Source organism: Desmodus rotundus, chromosome 3 (genome assembly GCF_022682495.2).
Source record: "Desmodus rotundus isolate HL8 chromosome 3, HLdesRot8A.1, whole genome shotgun sequence".
NCBI lineage: Eukaryota > Metazoa > Chordata > Mammalia > Chiroptera > Phyllostomidae > Desmodus > Desmodus rotundus.
Window position 1 is genome coordinate 17,254,119 of NC_071389.1, and position 24,482 is coordinate 17,278,600.

The 24,482-nt window shown below is 35.2% G+C and overlaps 1 protein-coding gene across 4 annotated transcripts in view; it reads right to left on the minus strand.

Annotated features, from left to right (window-relative positions):
- EYA3 (EYA transcriptional coactivator and phosphatase 3) overlaps nt 1-24,482 on the minus strand; it is a 94,384-nt gene that overhangs the window by 44,402 nt on the left and 25,500 nt on the right. For 2 of the 4 annotated variants that reach the window (XM_024554455.3, XM_024554450.3), the window contains exons 2-6: nt 16,169-16,269; nt 9,953-9,996; nt 7,571-7,650; nt 5,460-5,526; nt 2,287-2,423 (exon numbers count right to left, since the gene is read on the minus strand). In XM_024554455.3, the coding sequence (XP_024410223.1) occupies nt 2,287-2,423; nt 5,460-5,526; nt 7,571-7,650; nt 9,953-9,996; nt 16,169-16,201 (361 nt within the window). In that variant the 5' untranslated portion in view covers nt 16,202-16,269. Of the gene's footprint in view, nt 1-2,286; nt 2,424-5,459; nt 5,527-7,570; nt 7,651-9,952; nt 9,997-16,168; nt 16,270-16,476; nt 16,535-21,204; nt 21,418-24,482 lie in introns of those variants that run through there. The other 2 variants (XM_045190730.3, XM_024554452.3) reach the window with 2 other exon arrangements.

Here is a 24,482-nt window from a genome sequence, read left to right on the forward strand (position 1 = left end):
TATTGTTGTGTTGGCTGTTGTTATTTATCTATTTGACAATCTAAGGGAAAAGAGGTCGGTGCCCTTGACTAGTCAGGTATCGCATGTCTTAAAAATTCTGGTGGCACACCAGTTGAAAATCCCTGACCTAAACTATGAGCACTTCTGGAGTTAAAGGGACCTGGGTTTAATTCTAACCCTAGGCATTTTTACTAATTGCATGACCTCAGGCTAGTCACTTAATCCTTCTAAACCTGTTTCCTCATCTATAAAAAGGAGTAACACTTCTACTTACTTCTTAGGTTTGAGAGAATTAGGTAAAACAATAAAGTATGAAGTAACTTATTCTTAGCATACTGCTTAGTATAATAAACACTCGATATATATTAAGACAATATTACAATGAGATTTTCTGAAGCCCTGTTTACATCTGAAATAAAATAACAGATTGGCTAATCTAGTTTTAATGCTAACAGGACACATTAAGATGTCAAAATCTCCAAAATCTTCACAAGAAGAAATGAAGTATTTTACATTTGAGTGAACGCATTAAAAAAAAGCCGTGTTAACACATAAGAAAATGTCTTAAAAACAGTATCCTAAACATGTTTATAATGTCCTCTATAAATAATGAGAATATGCTATATATATCATTTATATTACCCCAACCTAAATCTCTCTCCAGTGAGTCTCATATTTAAAGTCAAATTAAACTAATGATTACCTCTCTGAATTACACACAGATGAATATATAAATCAAGTCTCCCTGGTGCCCAAATGGTAAACAAAAACAGATTAATAAAAGAGTCTGTAATAACTAGTATTTCTTCACAATATAAACAGTTCCAAGTTTTTAACAAGGATTGATCTATTTTACAGAATTTTCCTTTTTTCTTTAATAGAAGGGAAACACAGTGATCACAAAAGGTACCACAATATCTGGGACCCACATCCACTTGGCACTCTGTCAGGCATTCTATAATCTGAGTTCAAAGATATAACAGGACACTGACACTGACCAAGAAGAATGATCAACAATACCATAAAGGGCTTTGGCTTGCTAATAATAAATTAAAATCAAAACAGAGTTAAAAAACAATGTGAAAATACTTTATATTTGCTAGCCTACTGTTAGCCAGCTAATGAAAATTCAGCTTTAATATACACAAAAAGAAATAAATACAAACATAGTCAGAGAGTTCTACTTCCAAGGACTGCTCAGTCTGGGCCAGTTAAATATGTCACAAATGTAAGACTTTAGTGTACCGGCTGAAACTGACAGGCACGGAGGCATGGAGTACTAATGCAGAAATGAGCATTTCTGTTTCTCTTCTCTTGTGAAGTTACCAACAACCACTGGCATGCAACATAACCCCCCATTTTTGTGTCTAGTAGTTATTAGGAGCCGAGGAATGCCTCAAAGAAAGAAAGGTGTCACTATCATAGAAGATTAGCCTCATGGGCCAGGAAAAGTAGCAATGTTGAAACCAAACGCAGTCAACACTAATACATCCATAATCTGTGGTGATCTATTTGGGAGATTTTTCTAATTCCCAGAGAGTTTCAGTAAAGGCTACAGAGATACAATTTTATTAATATGTTTATGTTTTAAAATAATACAGTATTCTCTCAATTTTCTGACACCACTTCTAGGAAAGCAGGGAAGAGGTAACAAAGCACATTAAATATATCTATCGATTTATACACACAAAGAAAAATAGTGCAGATATTAAGTGTCCAAAGAACCTCAAACTGTCTTTTAGTAAATCATTCTAATTTATAGTTCAAGTCCAAGATACCTAAAACCAAAGAACAAAACCTTCTATGCACGTAAGTTTGTACAAAGTTGGAGATTTCCTCCACCATTAGGTATATTCTATGTGGACATTTACATTACCTGGCTTTAGCAAAAAATGGGTCACCTCAAAATATATTTATTATGCTTACCCAACCAAGGTATCATGTTTTGTATAAAGTAAGTAAAATCAATAGTAATTTCTCAAAGCTTTTCCACAAATACTTAAAAGAGTCCAAGCCTTACAGTCAAGACTTGTATCTTAGGAATTTTAGTAGCTAATTTTGGTAGATAAATGAGTACTGAAAAATTATGATTTTATATTACATGCATCAAATATACGGTTGGGAGTTGCCCACACAACTTTTATCACACCTGTAACTGAGTAGGTGCTTTGCAAAGAACAACTTATCTCTCTGCTTCCTGATCAGCTTGCTTTTGGGGGAAAGATCAAAGTTCCTGGGCGATAAAAGTCAACATACTTAGAAACTGCTTATAATAGGATGCCTTACCAAAAGGAGGTAGTCCATACGTTTGGGTTGCCTGAGGGTAGACAGCATATGGTTGAGACTGCTGTAGTGTCTGGTACTGAGTCTGCCCAGGATAAGCAGTTTCCGAAGCAGGAACTGAGAGGATATGTGCATAAGGTCTAGAAAAGTTCAAGAGAACAAAAACATGCATGTGTGATTTCAGTAATGAAAAATAGGAGAAATAAATAATACCACCAAATGCAAAAAATCAGCAATGAAGAAACTAACCTTCTACAAAATGTTATCTTACTGTGGTCAAAAAGTAGAGCTAATACTTCCTTTCCAGGTTCTACTATAACCTACCTAAGAAACAATTTTATGGAAAATTTAACTTTCAAATTTCCTCACAAGGTCTAATTACTATGCTATCGACATTTGTGGTACACTATGTGTATGGCCCTATGTGAGATACAAGGATGGATTAAACTTGTTTATGCCCTTATGTCTACATATAAAATAAACCTAAAATAACAGAAAATTGGACGGACAGGATTCACAACTGGCTCTCATTTTCCACTCAGCCCTCTGGGCCAAACTAAAGTTCTAGGAGGAAAAGTGGGGCTTGGGAAAGAGGCTGAGGCTGGTAGAGAAAAGGCAAGCAACTACATTAGAAAACAGGGAGTAGGACTGGGCCCCAACATCACCAGATCAAGTCTATAAAACAGGAGCCAGGTAACTAATAAAATCTGGGAAGTCCCAGATAGGACTCAGAATTCCCCCATGATATTTAAGCCAGAGAATAATTTTACTAGTTGCTGTCAATCACATCAGGTTTAAATAGGGATTTAGATTCAGCAGTGAAACTTCTGGGAATCTAGACTAGCTAGATGACCTAGTCATTTCATTCATGTTATGCACTGAATGTTTAGATACAAGTTGTATTATATGGTGAATTATGCTGCACTTATAATACAAGAAAAAATGTTGTATGTGCCATGTAAGTAGTAAGTATTAAATAATGGAGGGAAAGGGTGTTTCAGACAGCCAAAAGATTCTTTCCAGGTTTAGGGGAGAGGAAAGTGGGAGAAGGCAATAAAGAAGTGGTATGTCAGCCGAGCATACAGGATGTGCAGGGATAGGAGAGAAAGGGTGTTCTAGGAAAACAGAAAAACTCTGGAAAAGGTACAGAGGAAGGAAAGCAAGGGCTTCAGCCCACAAGAACTATAGATTGTATTAAGGGAAGTACATAAAGGGAAGGGAAGTAGTGAGAGAAAAATGTAAGACCTTGAATATTAGGCTAAAAGAGTTCAGACAAATCAGAAACAAGTGGGAGTTACTAAAATTGCTGAGCAGAGCGACAAGACCAGAGCCGCTCTTTAATACAGATTAGTTTGACAATGCTTTACATAATGGATTGTAAGGGGGGAAAACTGGAAATAGATGTCTAGTTACAAAAGACATACAGGAGGTCTGATTAGGATACGAGGCATAGCTAATAAGGTATCCTGAATATAGAAGGTATGCAAACCTTTTCTGAATGAGTAAATGAATTTGGAATATGCAACATATTGCCATCTCAGTGAATTCTGAGAAGCTGAATTTGAAAACTCCTATTATTCTTAGCCAGATCTGAGCCCAGGAAATAGCTCAGGTTGTAGTTAATCAAATTGCAAGGGGAATTACTTAAAATCTTAGTGATTAATCTCCAGATATATTGAAGATCGTATTCTTATTCATATAGTGTCTTTGTAGCTCAAAGTATTCTGTTAGCTCCTTCATAATGATCTCAGAGAATAGGTTTAGTCATTTCACAGAAAATCACATGAAAATGACCAGCCCAAGGATGCTATTAGTGTTAATACCAGATTAGATTTTGGAAAACTCACTGAGTTAACTTTTTGATGAGGCTATTTTTTAACTGCAAAATCAAAGTACAAATGGGCACAAAAGGGGGGAAATGCCAGTTTTCTTTTACAACAGTGCCACAGGCATCGCTCATCTCTATTACCAAGTTCTGCATTACATAGGCACATAAGAATGTATCCTAGTTTACATGCAGACTTGTATGTATTGGGTTGGCTAAAAAGTCCGTATGGTTTTTCCTGTAAAATAAAGGACACATTTTTCATTTTCACCAATAACTTTACTGACTTGAATATTTTGAGTATGTCGGCTATCTCCCGCTATTGGCTTCTGGTGGGTAGAGGTCTGGGGTGCTGCTTAACATCTTCCAATACGTAAGACAGCCCCACAGCAAAGAAGTATTTGGCCAAAATGTCAATAGTATCAAGAAACGTCACAAACCACTTTTGATATGTTCACTCAGTCACAACACCTTCTCCATACAATGCACAAATCTGTTTCTGCATTTCAGTTGCATTTTTACCTTTCTTGAAATAACCAAGTACAATATGCCAAAGATGTTGCATATTTTCTTCCACCTTCAATATTAAAATGGCTGCACAAAAATTCACCAATTTGGTAAGTTTTTCGTAAATGCATGCTGGTATGACAGGTGTCACAATACAATCTAACAAAATTGTTTTGAATGAAGTTAAAGACCACTAAGCGCTACTAGAGCCATCTATGGACAAATGTAACGGACGTTTTGGCCAACCCAGTGTTTATGTACAGTATGTGTAGGCTCACTGTCGTCAATGGTAGCTCGACATACGCACTGTTCTGCACCTACTCGTCCTGGAGACGATGAACTTGGTGAATCTTAAATACTGGTCTTAACCCCTCAAAGGCTCAAAATGCCTCTTACTGACTTCAACTCATTAAACCTGTCTAACTTCAAGTCCACTTCTACTTTGAGGACATTCAACAAGAAACTGAAGAGAGATTGGGCCAAGAAGTCCTAGTATGAGGTTGGCTTGAGCTGTTTTTATTGATCTGTCAAGGTAAAGGAAGGAGAAAATGATCAGAGTCAATCAGTGATATGCTTTGATCACTAACAGTATCTTTCACTTTCAGTGCCTATTCATTTAGAGCGGTTTCTGGGTGACAGCGATCCATCCTCGGCAACCGTCTACATTTTAAAAGGATCTCACAGACTTCATATTTGGAGGGAATAAAATACTGGAGTAGGGACAGAGAGAATAAGAAAGGTGCAAATAAGTTAAATGTCAACTTAATAAACTAAACATGAAGTTAAATTTTGCAATGAACCTAGAGAAAAAGCATATGGATTTTGAAATAATTATTCAACTTACTTTGCAGAATACATTTGTGAGGTATAATCATTGGATGAGCGAGGGATGTAATCGGTGCATGTCATAACTGGAAAAAAGATATCACACCAGGTGAAAAGTCAGAATATTTCAAAAATAAAACGAGAAAACTGCATATCTCCCTGTACAGTCTTTCGAACTAAATTACAGAATACAGCTTGGACATCAGAAATTTAGAAAGACTATGTAATAGAAAATACCTCATTCTCCTAATAGCAGATTTGGAGACTTTTAGAAAGTAAAAGAAACTAGAATGTGAGGGGTATGGAAAAAAGCTGAAGGCTAATACCAACTGATCTCTACCTTCACACTTCACTGATTTAAAATCAAAGATGAAGCAACCTACGTTCTCAGCTATGCTCATAGGCAAACTTAAAAAGCATGATCCATATCTAGGAAACCACATTATACTTCTTCTACTTACTAATTCTCTGGGTGCTTACTCTCTACTTTGGCCATATGAATGACTTTCAGGAAGACAGATTTAGGGGGAAATACCCGATTTTATTGGAAAATTGTTGCTACTGCTGTCTACAATCAATAGCAGAAAGATGTAAATATACTTCTGAACTATTTTTTTCAGTTCTGTAGTAAAGGCTTTAGGTTTGGCAAAGCAGAGACAGGCCTGAAGAACTGATGCTCCAATAAACTACAAGTAAAGAGACTTTCACAGCTCAACTACTTGTGGAATAGCTGCTGTGAAGGCGTGACCCTCACAATTTCATCTTGCATAAATGCTATAAACATTCAATTCAAGTCTGACAGACAGCAAGATCCTATTCATTAGGCACTATTTCAGTCTATGTTGTAGACTGAGTTATGTCATAGAACTTGTACCAGACTCCTGAACTGTTCAAGAACTTCCTTGTACATCTATAAAAGGTTGCTCTATTATAAACAGGAACTAGGAGTGAACCAATTAAATTTATGTCTGGCTGAATTCCCTCAGTATCTGACCCAAAAAGGGAGCTCTCATCAAGAGCAGATGAGGGGAATGATCATGCCCAACAGTGAGACAAATTATCATCTGTGATTTTATCACATCAGATCTTATCCATTGCCATTTTTCAAGGTCTAACAATAATGACTGGAAATTTGGAGGTCACATTCATCCATAATCATTTTGACAGAATTGAAGGAAATCTCAATTAAATCTAAAGTCCTTACTATCAATCACAAAGAATTTAAATTCATTTGAATTCTACATGATGGTTCTTTTCCTGCCGATAAGCACTTATAAAACCCCAAACCCTTCTTCTCCTCTGATTTAAGTTAATTCCAGAAGAGATTAACAAAATATCCTAGGAGACTTAGACCAATTTTTACTTTTCTAGAGAAAGCATGAGACTTGATCTTTGCAGTACGTGGGAACTATAATAAAGGATTATAAAGAGTCAAGGCCTAGCTGTGGCTGGAGCGGCTCAGTGGATTGAGTGCTGGCCTTCAAACCAAAGGGTTGCCAGTTTGATTCCTAGTCAGGGCATGTGCCTGAGTTGGGGGCCAGTCCCCAGTAGAGGGCACACAAGCGGTAACCACACAATGATGTTTCTCTCCGTCTCTTTCTCCCTTCCCGTCTGTCTATAAAAATAAATAAAATCTTAAAAAAAAATTTGTGTGCAATACATGAATATAACTGTTCTACAGGAGAGTGAGGGTTAGTAAGTGGAGGGTATATCTTAATTGAGCTGAATCTCCCTGAGGGCCCAGTATCGGTCTTGGGCTCTCAGCCGATTACTTTTTTGGGGGGGCCTGAATTGATCAGGTAGTATCATTCGGTTTTGGAAGAGGTAGAAAAATACCAAGCCTTCTGGGGTAGTAGTAGAGGTTGACCCACAAACTTTTCTGATTTTGGGTAAGGCACGCTTATCTTTAAAACATCCAACATCACAGCAAAAAATAAAACCACCAAGTGTGACTCCTGGGTGAGTGAATTCCATATGACTTAGTCATATATATGTATGAACACACACACAAGGAAGAAAAGGCTTCTGAGCATTCTGGGACAAACAAGGCAATCGGTTCAAACCAATTATAGACAACCTCACCTGGTTTTAGAAATACTGCTTCTGTCATGCACAGAACATGGTACTTACTTTCCTCTGACATGGTAAGGTTTGAAGCAAGGCTTGAAGTTTCAGGTTTCTGATCATTGACTTCGGGGTTGCTTACTTGACTGGGAGAACCAGAATGAATAAATTAGCCCCGGATGGATGTGCTGCATTGCTAAAAGTAATTAAATCAAACCCACTTCTTCTGAGGCTATATAAGAAAGAGCGAAGTAAGTCTTCATGATATCCTTATTCTTGGTTTTTAGCAACTGCCTGGAGAGCTATGACCAGGGTTAGTACCCACAGCATTCTGCAGGTCTTTCTCACATCCCTAGAGCCCTTCAGTTTTTATATCACAGAAATTCCAGCTAAGCCACAAGCAAGTCAGATTTTCTCTAAAGACAATGTGGTAAAAGAAAAATTCCACAATACCTACAAATGCTTTAAGACAATGGTTCTCAAAATAACTAGAGAAGTTCTTTCAAGTTATACATGCTTGCTTCCAGGGGTTCTGAGCCTTAAAATGGCTCATTCCACTGAATTTCTCTTCTCTCCCAATTCAAAATAAATAAATTTTAATTTGTTATTATACCCACAACTGAGCACCATCTTTTGTTGTTGTTGTTGTTGTTGTTGAACTTATAAGGAAAAGTAAGAGACACTGCAAAAGACAAACCATGTATACTGGGAGGACAAGTCATGGTGTCAGACACTTTAATGTCGAGGAGATTCTCACTGAAATTCGAATGGAGATGGTACTAACTTTCATTACTCACAGTGTCCCTCCTCTTCCTTCTACCTCACTTTCCACTCTCCAATTATTCCCTCAACAACCAGTATAGCATAATCTTTGGAAGTGCAGATTCCAGGGCCAGACTACTTGAGTTTATATTCCATTCTGCCAAATCTAGCTTTATGACTCTAGCCAAGTCACTGAACTTCTTTGTGACCTAGTTCTTCAACTGTCAAGGAGTGGGAGTAACAGAATCTACCTCACAGAGCTGTTAAAGAGATTAATGAGTTAATATATACAACGTACTTACAGCAGAGATGGAAACAGAGTAAGTACAATATAGCTATAGCTAGTATTATTATATTACAACTTCTCCCCAGCCCAGGCATCCTTCCTACACTCATGTTCCCTAGAAAGGAATCTGCTTTGCTGTTCTACACTCTAGGGAGAAATGGAGGACACTGTACCAGAGGCTCCATATATCTGCAAAGATGACACGAAGACTAGTTTCTACATAGAGAATTCTTTTAAAGAAATCTTATTTACATTAAAAAAATACACAGCACCAAGATGCTCAAAGCTCTCGTATCTTTTCTGAACAAAACTCTAATGTTGGAGTATAATTCCAATTAAGTTTTTTCCTCTGGCATATTCTGAATGTTCAATTTTTCCTCAGTTGAGAGAAGGGAAAGAAGGGAAGAAAGATAATTTTAGAGACCTGGAAATAAAACACACCAGGAAAGGCAGCTGGACCACCAAGAGTGTTTAGGTGCCTGCTTGAGATGTAATCACGACTGAAAACGGAGACTGGTCAGCATAGTGTTGCCACCTCTCACAATGTTCGGTGATGGGAAATACGTACGTAACAGGTGGAGAGTTGAGTTTAACAAATGCTGTGATTTTGCCAGGGAAGTACAACACAGAGGAAAAGGGAAGGAAGTTAAGGCTATTTGCAAGGGACTGACTAAAGTGACAGATCTTATCATTTAAGCAGCGTAAGAAAGATATTGAAGTCTTTGAGAGAAGGGTCAATGGTTGATAGTGAAAATATGGCATATTGTTTAACTGCAAGTGTATAGTAAGACATACGGATAGTGTGGCAGTAGAATAAATGAGGCTGGATATAATGTGTGGAAGTAAGAGTAGGATTCTTGAAATTAAGATGTTAGAGGTGATGCAATTACTGGTTCATGTGGTTGGTGGACAAACAGGAAGTAAGAACTGTGGGAACTAAATCCCACGCTATCGCTGAAGCCAGAACATGAGGTGCACAGAGGCTGCCCCTTTTCTATGAGGGAAGTGGAGCTAATGACTGAGGCATCCCATGTCTATTTGGTAATTAATGCCTAATCCCTTGCACTTCTCTTACTTCTGCTTATTCTTCCCATTTCGTACTCGCTACATCTGACTTAATATTCACCACCGTGTCTCCTCCATATATCACAGGCTCTGACAGGTAACATGAGTTTGGTATGTTCTGTGGCATAAATAATGAATAAATAAAAATAAATAAATGAGCACTTATGTTTTTCAAGAACAAACTTTTGGAGGGAATTTTTATTTTAAACCAAATAATTTCAAAATGTAAAGACTGATTTTAAAAACCATAAAGAGGGTTGTCAACCTAAATCATGCCATCAGCATGTGAAAAAAATTATAAGTAAATCATTAAAAGGAAATTCAACTTTACATACCTTAAAGTCTGCTCTCCTGATTCCTGCATCTTGGCTTTTTTAACCTGCAAAAATAAATGCACAAAGAATAATGAAGTGATATGTTTTTGAAATCATCTACTCAAATGCCAAGCTAATAAATTTCAGGGTAACTGTCTTGTCTTACTTAGATTTATTTAATTAACCCTTATTGTATTTTTGAGTTAGAGATGAACTTTGTTTATCACATGGACATTTGTTTTAATTTTAAAGAAAAAAATGTTTATCAGATTAAAGATAAAAAGTTCATCAGGACTTTTATTCAAGATAAAATGTTTATCAGGATGAAATATCTAAACTTGGATATAAACTAGTTGGTTTTAAATTTTAACAGAAACATAATTATATCGCCAAACAGCAAATATGGAACTCTTGATATTATCCACTCAAAATTTATTTACCAGAAATGTCTTTGTAATTAAATTACCTACACATAAAAAATGAGGATAAATTCATATTAGATTACCATTAATTTAAAAATACTCTTCGCACTATTCTGTTTTTTTCCCAAATTTTCATCTTCCCTAATTCCTTCTGAGGTAAAAGCATTTACATTAAAACAGTTTAATCCACAAATGAAAAAAAATCAACATTTAACACTGTTAATGGGTTTCCCAGCTTTCTTGTTACAAAATAATCTGATAGAGCTACCTGGCTAGAATAACTAGTCATAGTAGAGGCAAGCTTAGTATGCTTAGCCATATGAATTCTGACTACATAAAAGTATTTCAAGCTAACACTAGGCAACAATGCTGCTAAATTATTTTAAACAAACATAACAGGAGGGACTATGGCTATTTAATGTGCTTAAATTTAACATTTCAGATAGTGTGCACCTTAATTTGAGCAACTGTAGGTCCCCCTCTAAGTCAGGGATAGGGAGCATGTGCTACCTTGGCATTAGAGGCAGGTAAACGAACTGAAAGGATACAGACACACTCTTATTTCACTAGATTACAAACACATAGTCCAGAAGCAGAGAGAATGTAAAATAGTATGGCTACTAGCAGTTCCTCAAGACAAGGTAAATAATAACAAAAGCAAAGTAAATACAAGGCTCATAAAATTTTTCAAGGACATCTATTCCTCATAAGAAAATACAACACAATAAATACAGCTAAACATTTTTGGTTCCTTGATTATGGCGTATCAATAGATGTTACATTTAATGCTGTTTTAAGTTTCTTAGGTACCAATAAAGATAAAATAAAGAAAAAGGGGGCATTAAAAAGCCTCTAAATTTAAAAACAAGATTATAGAAGCAAATGGAAAAGAAAACAAAAACAAAACCACTTGAGGTAAATAAACCTTTATTAAGCATGACACTAAATTCAAAAGCCATAAAGGAGAAAATACATTGATTATACAAAAATTCAAAACTTCTAGATGATAAAAAATACCTTAAACCAACCAGACAGTCAAGGATCCCAGGCTGATTTACAGACTGCGACAAAAGAATTTAACAAACATACGACACGACTTCATTGAAAGGAGAAAAATGAGCTGACTTTTTAAAAATATATATTTTATTGATTATGCTATTACAGTTGTCCCAATTTTTTTCTCTCCTTTATTCCCCTCCCACCAGCACTCTCCCACCTTAGTTCATGTCCATGGGTCATACATATAAGTTCGTTGGCTTCTCCATTTCCCATATTATTCTTAACCTCCCCCATCTATTTTGTACCTATAATTTATGCTTTTTGTTCCCTGTACCTTTTCCCCCATCCTCCCCCCACCCCCTCCCCAAAAGCCTTAAAAAAATTTTTTTTATATATTTATTTTTAGAGAGAGGGGAAGGGAGGGAGAGAGAGAAACATCAATGTGTGAGAGATACATGGATTGGTTGCCTCTTGCACAGCCCCAACTGGGGACCTGGCCTCAACCAGCCATGTGTTCTGACTGGGAATCGAACCTACAACCGTTCGGTTCACAGGCCGGCACTCAATCCACTGAGCCACACCAGCCAGGGTTGAGCTGACTTAATAAGGTTGGAAAACGGGTATATTCACTGGAAACTGCAAGGCTAAAGAGAAGAAAAATCAACTACCTGCCCTCCATAATTTCACAAACGACAAAATGCAGGCGTGTGTTATACAATGTGCTGTCCTTCCCACTTGACGGTGACAGTATTTACACGTCAGACAATAATGTAATTTTCCAATAATGGGGATGAATTTATGCTTAGCTCACCCAAAGACCCTCTTTGTGATCAAAGAAATATAATTTCTGAGCTGGTGGTTTAGTAACCAATATAGTCTCTAGTCTTTAAACAGTAGCCGATACAAAGAAAACTCTAGATTGAAGAATCTATTTTACGTTGGTCTTAATTTTAGTAGAACCACAGAACACTTTAGCTGATCAACTAAAAAGAAAAGTATGTCTTGGAGCAAAATTTAAAAATATACCATAAAGGCCTTTCAAGTAAAAACCATGCCTTTTCACTTTTTTATTACAGTGCCAACTCAGTATTATAAGAAGTACCCATAAACAGAAAAGAAGAAAATACACCTGAAGTCCTACCAAACAAAAAGACTGGGAGAGGATATGTATTATCAGCTAATTTTTTACCTTTCTTTTCTTTACTTTTTTAAAAAAGATTTTATTTATTTATTTTTAGAGAGAGGGGAAAGGAAGAGAGGGAGAGAAACATCAATGTGTGGTTGTCTCTCAAGCGCCCCTTACTGGGGACATGGCCGGCAACCTAGGCACTTGCCCTGACTGGGAATCGAACTGGTGACCCTTTGGTTTGCAGGCTGGCACTCAATCCACTGAGCATACCATCCAGGACTAATTTTTTACCTTTCATAGCCCCTTGTTTGTCTTGATTTGGGTAATCATGTCCTCGTGTAAATCCGGGATAGGAAGCATGTACTACCTTGGCACCAGAGGCAGTTTAACTAATTCAAAGGATACAGACATATTTCACTGGATTATAACAGTACGGGTTCAAACAATACAATCCAGAAACTGACAGAATGTAAAATAATATAGCTACTTTAGTACTAGTTCCTCAAAAGGTTAAACAGAGTTACCATATAACCCAGCGATTCCCACTCCTAGCTCTATAACCAAGAGAAATGAAAACGTATGTCCACACAAAAACATGAGTGCACGTGAATGTTCATAAAAGCACTACTCAAAATAGCCAAAGAGTGAAAACAACCCTAGTATCCACGAATAGATGAATGGATAAATAAAAGTAATAATAAATAAAATGAGTTTTGAATATTGAGTTTGATATATATATATTCTAAAATTTTTTCTCTGCATATAATGTCCTTTCAAAACTTGAGTTCAGAGAGCACTCCTGATAGCCACAAAGGAGTTTTTAAAGTGCTTCCAGTTTGCCGGAAATAGTCTTGGATTATACCTCTTATCCCAAACTGAGTCTGGTTAGTGCCCCCTTTCATTCTTTAAAAGAGTTCCTGTTTGGACAATAATACGAGCTGCTTCAGAGTAGTTAAAAAAATGCAAAAACTGGGAGAAAAACACTGGCTCGGGTAAATAGTGACCACAGAGAAAAAACCATTTCTGATTGCAGAAAATGGAGGACTGACTGGCAATAAGGGAAAGTGAAAAATAGAACCTTGTGGCTAGGATTTATATGTTGCATTATTTACAATGACCTGAACAAATCTTAAATCTTAAGATAGAGCAAGTAAGAAATGGAGAAACAAAAGACGGGTAATCCAATAAGAAAAAGGCAAGAGATCCCCAACAATAACACCTCTCTCTAAATACAGGTAAACAGTAGGGTTAAAAATCTTGGCTTTATCATCATCAACTTAGCACAGGAGCATTCTTTCCACTCAAATTTTCAATTTCCACTACAGCCTGTGAAAACTTACTCTCCTCAATGTCTGACATTAACTCTCCTAATTAATGTCTGACATTAACTCTCCTAATTATTTTTAACAGTAAGTGTTCTTTGTTTTCTTAAGATTCTGTACTTATTTAGCGTCAATTAATCACAGAGCCAAAGTTGTTTGTATCTCCTCTGAGCCCATACTCTGAACCACATCCTTTATCTAACTCATACACACCAGATCAGTATGTTCCTTGCTCTAAACCAACTCAGGGCCAGATGGATACCAGACACCTGGCGACAGCCCCTACACACCACACTCCCTGGAATTATTTAAGCTAGCCAATCCTGAACTGTTTACCCTGCTTTGCCTTGCATCGCCATGCTTGCAGAAACCCCAGTAAAAGTAGCCCATCTATGCATTCCCCTACCTCCTTTCTGCCTCCTAATGAAAACTGGTGCTTCCCTCTCACCCCAGTCTCCCCAGGGGCCCTGTGTGGCATGCCATGCCTCTAGTTTCTAAGGGAACTGTGAGTAACATTAAACTTTTCCTTCAAATGGCACTGAACTCTCAGTGTTGTTCCTCAGTCACCTTTATAAATTAAGACCCAGGCACAAATCAGTAGGAAAATGATGCCCCAAGACAATCACCATTTACAGTCAGCAGAAAATCTGTTTTTAAAGTGCTTTAATTGCTTACCTTCCTCTGAAGTAAAATCAGGTTTTACACGTTGTTACAGAAATGGAATAAAAATGGCAAGGAAATGAAACAGAGCAGAAAAGATGACCCACCAGCAGGCCAGCCTCACAATTCTCATTACCTTAAATAGGTAAGGAGTAACTAACAACAATACTCATTTCAACAACTTACATGTCTTTTGAAACTACAATTAGACCTTTTACTACATTAAAAACTCATTAACGTAATTTTCCTTGGTACATTTAATGCCTCTAATTCAGCTATTTGTCCTTATAGCACATAGCACCGCCGAGGATGATTCTCAACCCCTACACTTCCCTGATTATTAATGTCTTACTAGGGATAGGGAATGACATTCCAAATGTTTCGAAAGGATGTTTTACCAATTGCTCATGTCTTCCTAGTGTTACACTTAAGTGAGAGGGCTAAAAAAAAATAATGGCAAAGTACCGTATTTTGCCATGTATAACGTGCACTTTTTTGCCTAAATTTTTGAGGGAAAAATAAGGATGTGCATTATACATGGGTATAATGATTACTTGGATATAACAATCCCGTGTATAATGGACACAAACCCATGGGTACGTGTTACACCAGGGAGCATATTACATGCAGCAAAACATGGTAGTCATCAGTATACATTCCTCAACATATAGAAAAATATTAAAAACTTATTAAAGGATTTTAATATTTAAATGGAAGCTGGTGTCTATCCTTCTGTACTGGATGTACTAAATAATACATCTAGTACGTAAAAATCATACCCTAGTACCTGCTTTCAAAATTTAAATTTTCTAAGTTGGATTTCCATAAATAAAGGTAAACGTGTACCACTTATTCTCTTTTACTATGAAATCCAAGAGGCTCACTACTCAGGATGCAAACTCAAGACAAAAGGAAAAGATTCTTTAACATAAAAGTATCTTAAGAGAATGATTATTATTGCTTTCTTTTTTAAATGCTAAGGTTCCAAAAACAGACAAAAAAACAAAAAGAAGTCATGCAAGGCAATATCACCTGTGGACATTTAAAATGATTTTATTTATTTATACTAAATATTTAAAAGAAATTAAGAATTTAATCTAGTCTCTAGAGTGTTACCTTTTTAAGAATGGGCTAGTGGTCAGATTATACTGTCTTCAACTACTACAAGTTAGGTCAGTTAGGGAAATTTAGGTCAAGATAAAACTGCACCTCCTGTCAGGAGTGGTGTATACTGTTTGGTAAATAGATGTCCTCTTTTATTTTCTAAAAACTGTAAGAATAGTCATTGGGGTTTTCTTCCTTCTTTTTTTTCTGGTCTGTCCCACATCTGATTGAGACCCACAGCACATCCTGCTGCGTCCCAGCAATGGCCAGTGGCTCTGCCCTTCCCTGACACCTCCCCAGGCCACCGATCAGACCCAGCAAGTGTTCTAAAAGGAAAAATATCCATTGATTTTTTTAATGACTTTTCCAAATACAGTATTAACTTTGTAATGCTGAATTTTCTAAGCAGACTCTTTAGCATTGTTAGCAAAATATGCATTTAAGAACATAAAAAATTGTTTTCTTAAAAGGAAAGTATTAAGGAGTCTTTTCCTTATTTTTATTTCTCATTTAGAACCTGCAGTATAATTGAATAATATTTAGAATCTCTTAAAATGAACTTTTCTACAATCAACTTTAAATTGCTAAAGGAAATACTTACTGGTTGCTCTGGTATATCTTGCTCTTCCTCCATGAGGACTAATATTTCTTTATTACACTTATGTGACTAGATCCCAAGTGTCTCTCAGCAGTCTTCACAGTCTGTTTAAAAAAGAGGGGGGATTCAAAGCTTTAAGTACCTTAAAGCACTATCATTCAGGCCATCAGCAAATTATTTTTTAAATATTTTGCTACCCCAAGCTTTCCATGTGAGTTCCAATCTCAAAATCTCAAACTTGCACGTGGCTTTTCAAAACAAGACATGCTGCACTAAGTCAAAATAGATGTACACAATGGTTTTTATAATACCTTGCAAAAGCCAACACGTGGAACCACTTCTGCTGTACTTAAAACATGGTTACTACAACTGTAATTGAAAAACAATACAAATTAAAAAAAAAAAAACATGGTTACTATATTGCCCACGACATTAAACATTTTACAATGACAACCATGTGCTGATAACTAGAACAATTTTTTTAGGAGTAGAGTTACATTTTTTAATGGTAAAAACTAGCCTAGCAAGTCAGTAAGTTATGATAACATCTAACCTGCTTTCATGTGGAACATTTACATAACTGTTAACACAGACACACAGAATCACTTTAAATATAACAAATTGGAATGTCAATTAAATACTTTCTCAACAACTATACATATAATTTCAAGGAAAAAATTCTCTGAATGTACCTTAATAATGCAAATAAATAAGTAAAACTTTGAATTTTAGAACTAAGGAAAAATAATCATGTAAAGCTGGGGCCCAATTTTAGTCTGAAATAATGAGCTCCACTAAACACATTGCCTAGTATTATTTCAGGAAAATTTTACCTTCTCAGATCCTGCTCTTCCTTTCTTGATTTTCAAACTAACAAAGAAAAATAGGACTCTAAGCCCCACATTTACTGGTAAGAACACCTTATTCTGTCTGACATTTTCTACAGACATTTGAAAACTTAAATACATTATAAAAAAGAAAAACTCCATGACTGTTTAACAAAATGAAACTAGCACTTCTCCAAAACAGATGTGATCGCTTATGCTTTTAATCAAGGACACACCTGTTTTCACTTCTACCAACCATTGTAACCAACTTAGTATATGAAGCTAAAGCAAGACTCTTATTGCAGAAGTAATAAAAATAGATAAACATGAAAAGAAAAATAAAAAACTTCAGTTATGCCAAGATACCACTTCTACTGCTCTATCTTGGTGCAACACACTTTTAGAGCTGCACTCCAGATGGGAAAAGTAGAGAAAACGTGTGTAAGGGAGACAGATTCAAAAATCTCCAACTCTGACACAGCTTTAGTCCCTGCCCTGATCTAGAATGTCAAAAGAAAAAAAAGTTTAAAGGTCAGAAGCCCTGGATGCTCAGTGCACTCACGTGTAGCTCATACACAAAGCCTCTAAAGCTAAGTTCTCATACTACCTGACGTAGGAAACTGGTGCTGCAGAATTACAGCGCGCAATTACTAAAGCTCACAGGCGCTATCTTCCCTGCACTTGTTTTGCTCTACCCAGAACGACATAATCAATGTGACGTGAAACTGACTCACGATTATGAAAGATGAAACATTTGTATGTTTCACCAACTTACATCTATCTTAGTTTTAAATTAAAATGTTTTTCCTTTACTTCATGGGATTTTAATACTGCCTAAATGAACATAATGTACATCTATAATTTCATCCCATAAGAAAGAGCAAAACTAGAGCCAAATCATCAAGAAAATGTAATGCCTTTAATACCTCATTTGTTGAATTTCTGTGTGCCCAGCTCTTACCTAAACAAAAAGTGGTAATATCCCATGTTTTACTTAATTGAAGGTCATTAACTATAATAGCTGCAACCTTTAATTGGTAGATTGTCGGCAAGGGAGAAGGAGGGGATATTCCTTCTCGTAGGGAACAGGTTATAAAATCTATCTCTGGGCCAGAGGGACATTAGAAAAATTTTGTCTTTTAAAAAAGAATACTCAAAAACATGACTTTAATTTTGTTTTTAAACACAAAAACATTTTAAAAATATGAACATTAAAAGAGAACAGATTTTAATAATGAAAAGGGGTTATGGGTTTTAAAAGGCAAGAAATACTACTCAATAGTGGGGAAATAAATTTTTCAAGCTATATAAAATGAAATATTAAAATCTTGAACTTTGCTTTTTAGAAATATGGTGATATTACAGTGATTTTTATAATGGAAATGGACTAATTTTCTGTTTTTCTTGAGATAAATTCTATGGCTAAGTGGCAATAAAACCTTCTTCTTTAAGAGAATTAGAAGATATTCCTTTCTACCTCTCCCACTGTGCAAATAAGCCTCCTTCGCAAACAAGGCTCCTATACAAGTAAGCCTCCTTTGTTGTTTCTATCTTTAAAAATTACCTGTATTTTCTCATCTTTTAAATTTAGGGGAATAAGAGGGGCACAAATAATTTATATAGTTAGAAAAAAAACTTTTTAAAACAACAACAAAAGAAGCAATCTACAAGCAAAGCATGTGATTTATTACAGAATCTTCTGGGATTGTACTTGCTCTCTGTGGTATATGTGAAGTATGCACACACACTCTGGTACATCTGCATAGAAAATATAGTAATAATGACATGAATCACATAATTCCATCACAACATGCATCTAAGATACTTTTTAAAATTTTTTTATTGTTATTCAGTTACAGTTGTCTGCCTTTTCTCCCCATCCCTCCACCCCACCCCAGCTGAATACATACTTTCCATCAATATATTTGCCCTTCCTTCCAAAAAATTGTATTTTAAAAGACCTGAAACATAAGAACATACTAAATACAAAAACACAAGTCTTTACCATGTTTCTGGCATGTTATCAATATGCTACAACTTTTTTTAAATAGGTATAAAGGTGACCTTGGTATAATGAAAGGGTGAAGAGTGAAGAAATTCCACAATGAATTTAAAAAACAACTAAAATTTGGGGAGGAGGATACAGAAATCTACCTAGTTACTTGCACATCAGACGTTAAATATGTGTTGACTCAGGTGCTACAACTTTTAATATTAAGATCTCACACCATTTTCTACAGTGGCACGTGCTTACAATCGAAAGTCGAGTTTACCAACAACCAGATGCCGAGTTATATAACACAGGCTCAGTGATACAATACTTGATAATAACGAAAAGTACGGAATTACAATACAAATCTTGGTATCCTCATTTCCATGTATTAGTTTTAGAGTTTAATTGTAATTTTCGTTTTGTTTTTTTTCCACCATTAATGTAACCTGACATTATTCTACATTCAATGAGATTCATCTTTTAAATATCCAACAACATAATGGTTTGACATAGAAGTGGAAAGTGGATTCTTAATGTAAATTAGTATAATTATAACTTAGCCAACAGCTGATGAAATTACAGAACATTCTGAATTCATTTTTTGTTTTCAGCACATATAAGGCACTTGGATAAGTAATGTCTTTTAATACTTTTCTAGTTTCAGTTTTTACAACTGGCTTCTAAACACAGCTGTTTTATCCCCCTTGTTTTCTGGTGTGTTAGTATCTATATGTCTTCATAAACAGAAATCTGGAAAAAATCTACAATTGAGAACAGAATAGTACTACCCAACCTGTAAATGCTGACAATAAAAAAAAGTAGAACGTTGGTTTGAGTCAAAAGGATCGCACAATTTTAAATACTATGACTTCACAAACTCATAAATAAAAGATCTTTTTGTAATATGGCAGACATGATTTTTAATCCTTAGAAATTCGAGGGGAAATAGTTAGTAACAAATATCTTATTTCAAATGTCTTACAATTCCAACTTCATAAGTTGTTTTGTATCAAGTTCAACATATCATTTACCCTATAGTTGTAAATGGCCACTTCAATATGTAATTATAGCTCTGAAATATTGAAAAGGAAATTTAAAATTATATATGTAATATTTAAAAGCATGGTATAAAGGTCAATTTTTTTTCAGTGAAAACAAGGTGTATATCACTCTTATTAAAACATTAAGAGAAATGTCTAAATAGAGCAAAACGGTCTGACTATAGGTCCCAGAAGGGGAACTTGCATGCAGCTAAGTGTGCCCAGAATTATTCAGGAGTCACTGAATATCTTTGATGCAGTTCTAAACAGAAAACAAGCAGCTCATAAATCTGACCATTAACTAACTACACTGTATTTTAGAAGTCTATTTACTACCCCTTCCAGAGCCTTATATATAAAATGTCAGAACACACCAAAGAAAATGCTACAGAAGTTTCCCTGGAGAAAATTAACAGCATCCTTCCCCAAAGTACTTATATAACAGTTATAAATAATAATAGCCTAAAGAACTATAAAACAGTGGTCTATAACCACTTAAAATTTTTATTAATATATGGGTTACTTCAGGATTTAAAAGAAATAATTAGCAAATGTTTAGCAAGGTGTCTTCAAATATAATTATTTGTATGTCTTGAACGAAAACAAAAAGCAAAATTACCCTCTTCAAATGGTTTTAAGACAACTGCCTCAAGTATTGTTATTCAACAATAACTCACCTATTCTAAAAGGGCTCTACAAAGAAATTCAGAAACGAGTGTCCGAACACCCAAAGGACCAAACATACAGCCTAAAGGTATCTCTTCAAAATAAATTCTAATTTATAAACTAGGAGGCTTTAAGGCAAAATCAGAAAGATGTCAGGAAAATGGTTTCAAAACATAATTTCTGTGGTCTCTCACAAAACAGTGCTTATTAGCAGTAAGTGTTGGTGGGGATGACACTAATTAGTAATTTGGGCTTCATAATCTACAGAACACACATATTAGCTTTCAGATAAGAACAAAAGTTTATTCCAATACACTTTTCCTACAAATTTCTTACTGAAAATTAGGCAAACAAAACAATGAATATCTTGGAGGAGAAGAGAACAAATAGAGGCAATTGGGGGGTATCTTCCCTACACCAGTCTTTAAAACCAATTATAGTGGGAAGGATAGAGAGAGATCATCAATCAAGCATTTATATAATACACCAAGTATTTTTACATTCGTTTCTTACCTAATTTTATCTCCACAACTCTCCTAAGACACAGGAAGCACCACCCTCATTGTATGGACAGGGCAACTGAGATTAAGAGATGTAGACAATTTGCCGGAGGATGACAGCAATCACGTTTCAGGTTTAGTAGAAACGCACCAGGTAAGGAGACTACAGGACACTGGTGACGGCTGCACAGCACTGTGAAAGTACTTAATGCCACTGAATCATATACTTGAAAAATGGTTAAAATAATTTTTGTTAAGTATATTTTTCCACAATAAAAAAGATACAAAAAACCTATGAAACTAGAAATACCAATGATCAAATCTAAAAAGTACTTATAAGTGGAGAAAAATCAGTATTTAAAAAATATTGTCAGAAAAATCAAATATCAATGTGGAGAAAAACATATCCACATCATACACTCTGGTTAATTTTAAATGTATGAAGAACTAGTAGTATTAAAAAAATATTGGAAGAAATGGAATAACGTTTCCTCATCTGTGGAAAGAGATAAATTTTTGAGCAATAAAAGTGTAAGCAACTCATCAACAGATCCAGTTACATAAAATATACTTTCATGCAATGAAAAAATAACAAATCTAAAATTAAAAGAATATAATAAACATAAGCAATACCTTCAATAATTACAATAGATAAATTTTAATATCTACAACATAAACCCAACCAATTCAACATTTACCAAACATCTGTTATGTGGCAAACAATGACTAACGTGCGTCCATCAAAGGATACAAGCAGTTTAAGATCAAATCAGCATTTGGGAAAAAAGATTCTCACTACTAAGTACATTTTAATATTTTTAAGATACTACTCTATACCTATTAAACTATCAAAAATAAATCTAAACAACAAAACGTACAGTTATCTGAACTCAAGGGAGATAGGAAACATACAGGCACAGCTTTAATCAGACTGTTCTCCAGTTAAAGAGTATAAAAGAGGTCATAAAATTGCCCGTGATATAAATTTTTCGTGTTTTTTTTCCCTAAAATTAAATAGAGGGGTAAGAAGCTAAGTTTATTTTAAAGAGAAAGTCTGTTGTGTTCACAGAAATGAAAAATGAGAAACAACCAACACGTGGAGAGTGGCTTACCTATGCTGCAATTCTATAATTGAACGGTCTATATTAAATGAAAACTACAACCTATTTCAGTACAGGCTCACTTAAAATGTGCAAAAATAAGATTTTACATTAATTATAGAATAATAATAGCTTAAATATAATTTGTTAAAAATCAAAAGCAGATACAAAGGAGTATTATGCTGGATGCTTAAGTTTTGTACAATAAAATGTTTAGGTACATTACTTTAAAAATGCTTCTCCAAAAATAGTCCCCAAGTAGTAAGATAAACTGGACACAAATTCTACATTCCAGCTCTTTCATTTTCCTCAGGAAAAAACTTAAACTTTGAGGGGAAAGCAATTTAAATTGCAGCGATCCTCCCTCACCCCCAAATCTTAAGTAAGTTCATGACGACACTACAGGCAGAAAGACTCATTTAATTTTCTCGCGCTGTCATCTCTTTCACAAGAAGTCAAGTTAGACCCTGCACACAAACCCAGGGTTGCTTCATTTGATGGCTCGGAGCAAAAGTGTTCAACTCCTGATGGTTCAAGAATTTGGTATCAGAACCTGACATTTCATATTTGGTTTTACCCTTCTGGACAGAAACTATTCACTCTGTTGAATGAAAGAAAATTTATAACATATGATGCTACAAGCAATAGAGAGTATTAAATTGTTAGAGGCAACCCACATTTCAGGGTAAACTAAAATTAAAGATGTGAAGGCACTGCTTCATGAAGTCTGTAAGCAGCAGAACCAGCAGTAGAAGCCAAGATTCTGAACTCCCTTGTCCTTTCCCCCCTTCATGTAGAACTGAGCACACAACCTTCCCTTTTGAAACTGCATTCCTAATATTACGTTAGGCTCTTTATTCCTTTTCCTTCATTAATTCTCCAACTATTCTGTTATACAACTCTGACCTCATAGTATAATAGCATGTTTTTAAAGTTTTAAAATGTTTTAAATGTATAAACTTAAAACTTCCTTTTTAATGTGTTACCTGGCACTCCAAGGATCTCCTAAAATTCTCAAATGAGATTATTTTTATGCTATTTTTTAACTTCTGTACAGTCTAGCAAAAATAACAATTTTTTCCCTTTACAACTATAAGTCTTTAATTTACAATGTACAGACTTTGATCTACTGGTAGTGAAACAGGTTAATTTTAATTGCGAGGTATATGAAAATAAATTTTTACCATTTCTAGTCAGAGATAAGCATCATTTTAGAAAAACAAAATATTTCCCAACCTACTAAAACCTCAAAGTTATTAGTGAAAGAGCTCCCTGCTTCATTATTAGTTAATAATTAAGAACTCCTCCAAAGTTCTCCTCTGACCTCTAATGTGGTCTGTGTATTGACAACTAATTCTGTTAAAACTGTTCATTTTCCCTTGGTTCTAAGATTCCTGTGGATTCTTAACCCTCATTCCACAATGGCAGAGACCACCTTCTTCTTTGTAGTATCTGATAGCATATAGTGGGCATTCAATATTCATCCAAACACCATTTCCAGGCTCTTGATTCCTCTAAATATTCACCTAAACCAGTTCATTAAGAATCTTCAGTACATTTAGAGGCACAAAAAATTAAAATCTTCAATTTACCCATTTCTCATCAGGGATGCCTAAATCAGAACTTTCATTCTTTACTAAGTTTTGTTAACTAATTTGAAAAACATCATTTTAAAGTTTGTGTTAACTAACTTGTTTCAAAAAGAAACAAGAAATGATAAACTTTATTTCCAATTTTAATATCATATCTTCAGCAAGGGATCACAGCACAGGTACCACTTTCTTAGAGGTTAGGAGCCATTAGCTTTCCCTCCCCTCAAAAAGCCAAAGCTGTTTTTTTTTAATTGTTAATTTTTTTCAAACATAATTTCTATTCAATATTATTTTGGATTAGTCTCAAGTGTACAGCATAGTGGTTAGACAATCACATACTTTACAAAGTGTTCCCCCTGGTATTTCCGGTACCCAACTGGAACCATGCATGTTTATTACAATATTATTGACTACATATATCTCTTGCGCTATGCTTTACATGCCCATTTTATTTTGTAACTACCAATACGGAAGGCTAAAGTTTTAAATTTAAAAAAAAAGGGAAGGAATGAAGGAAGGGAGGGAAGGGGAGAGGGAGGATCCACACCCTAATTTCCAGAACCAGTGAATATTAACTTTATTTGGAAGAGTCTTTGCAG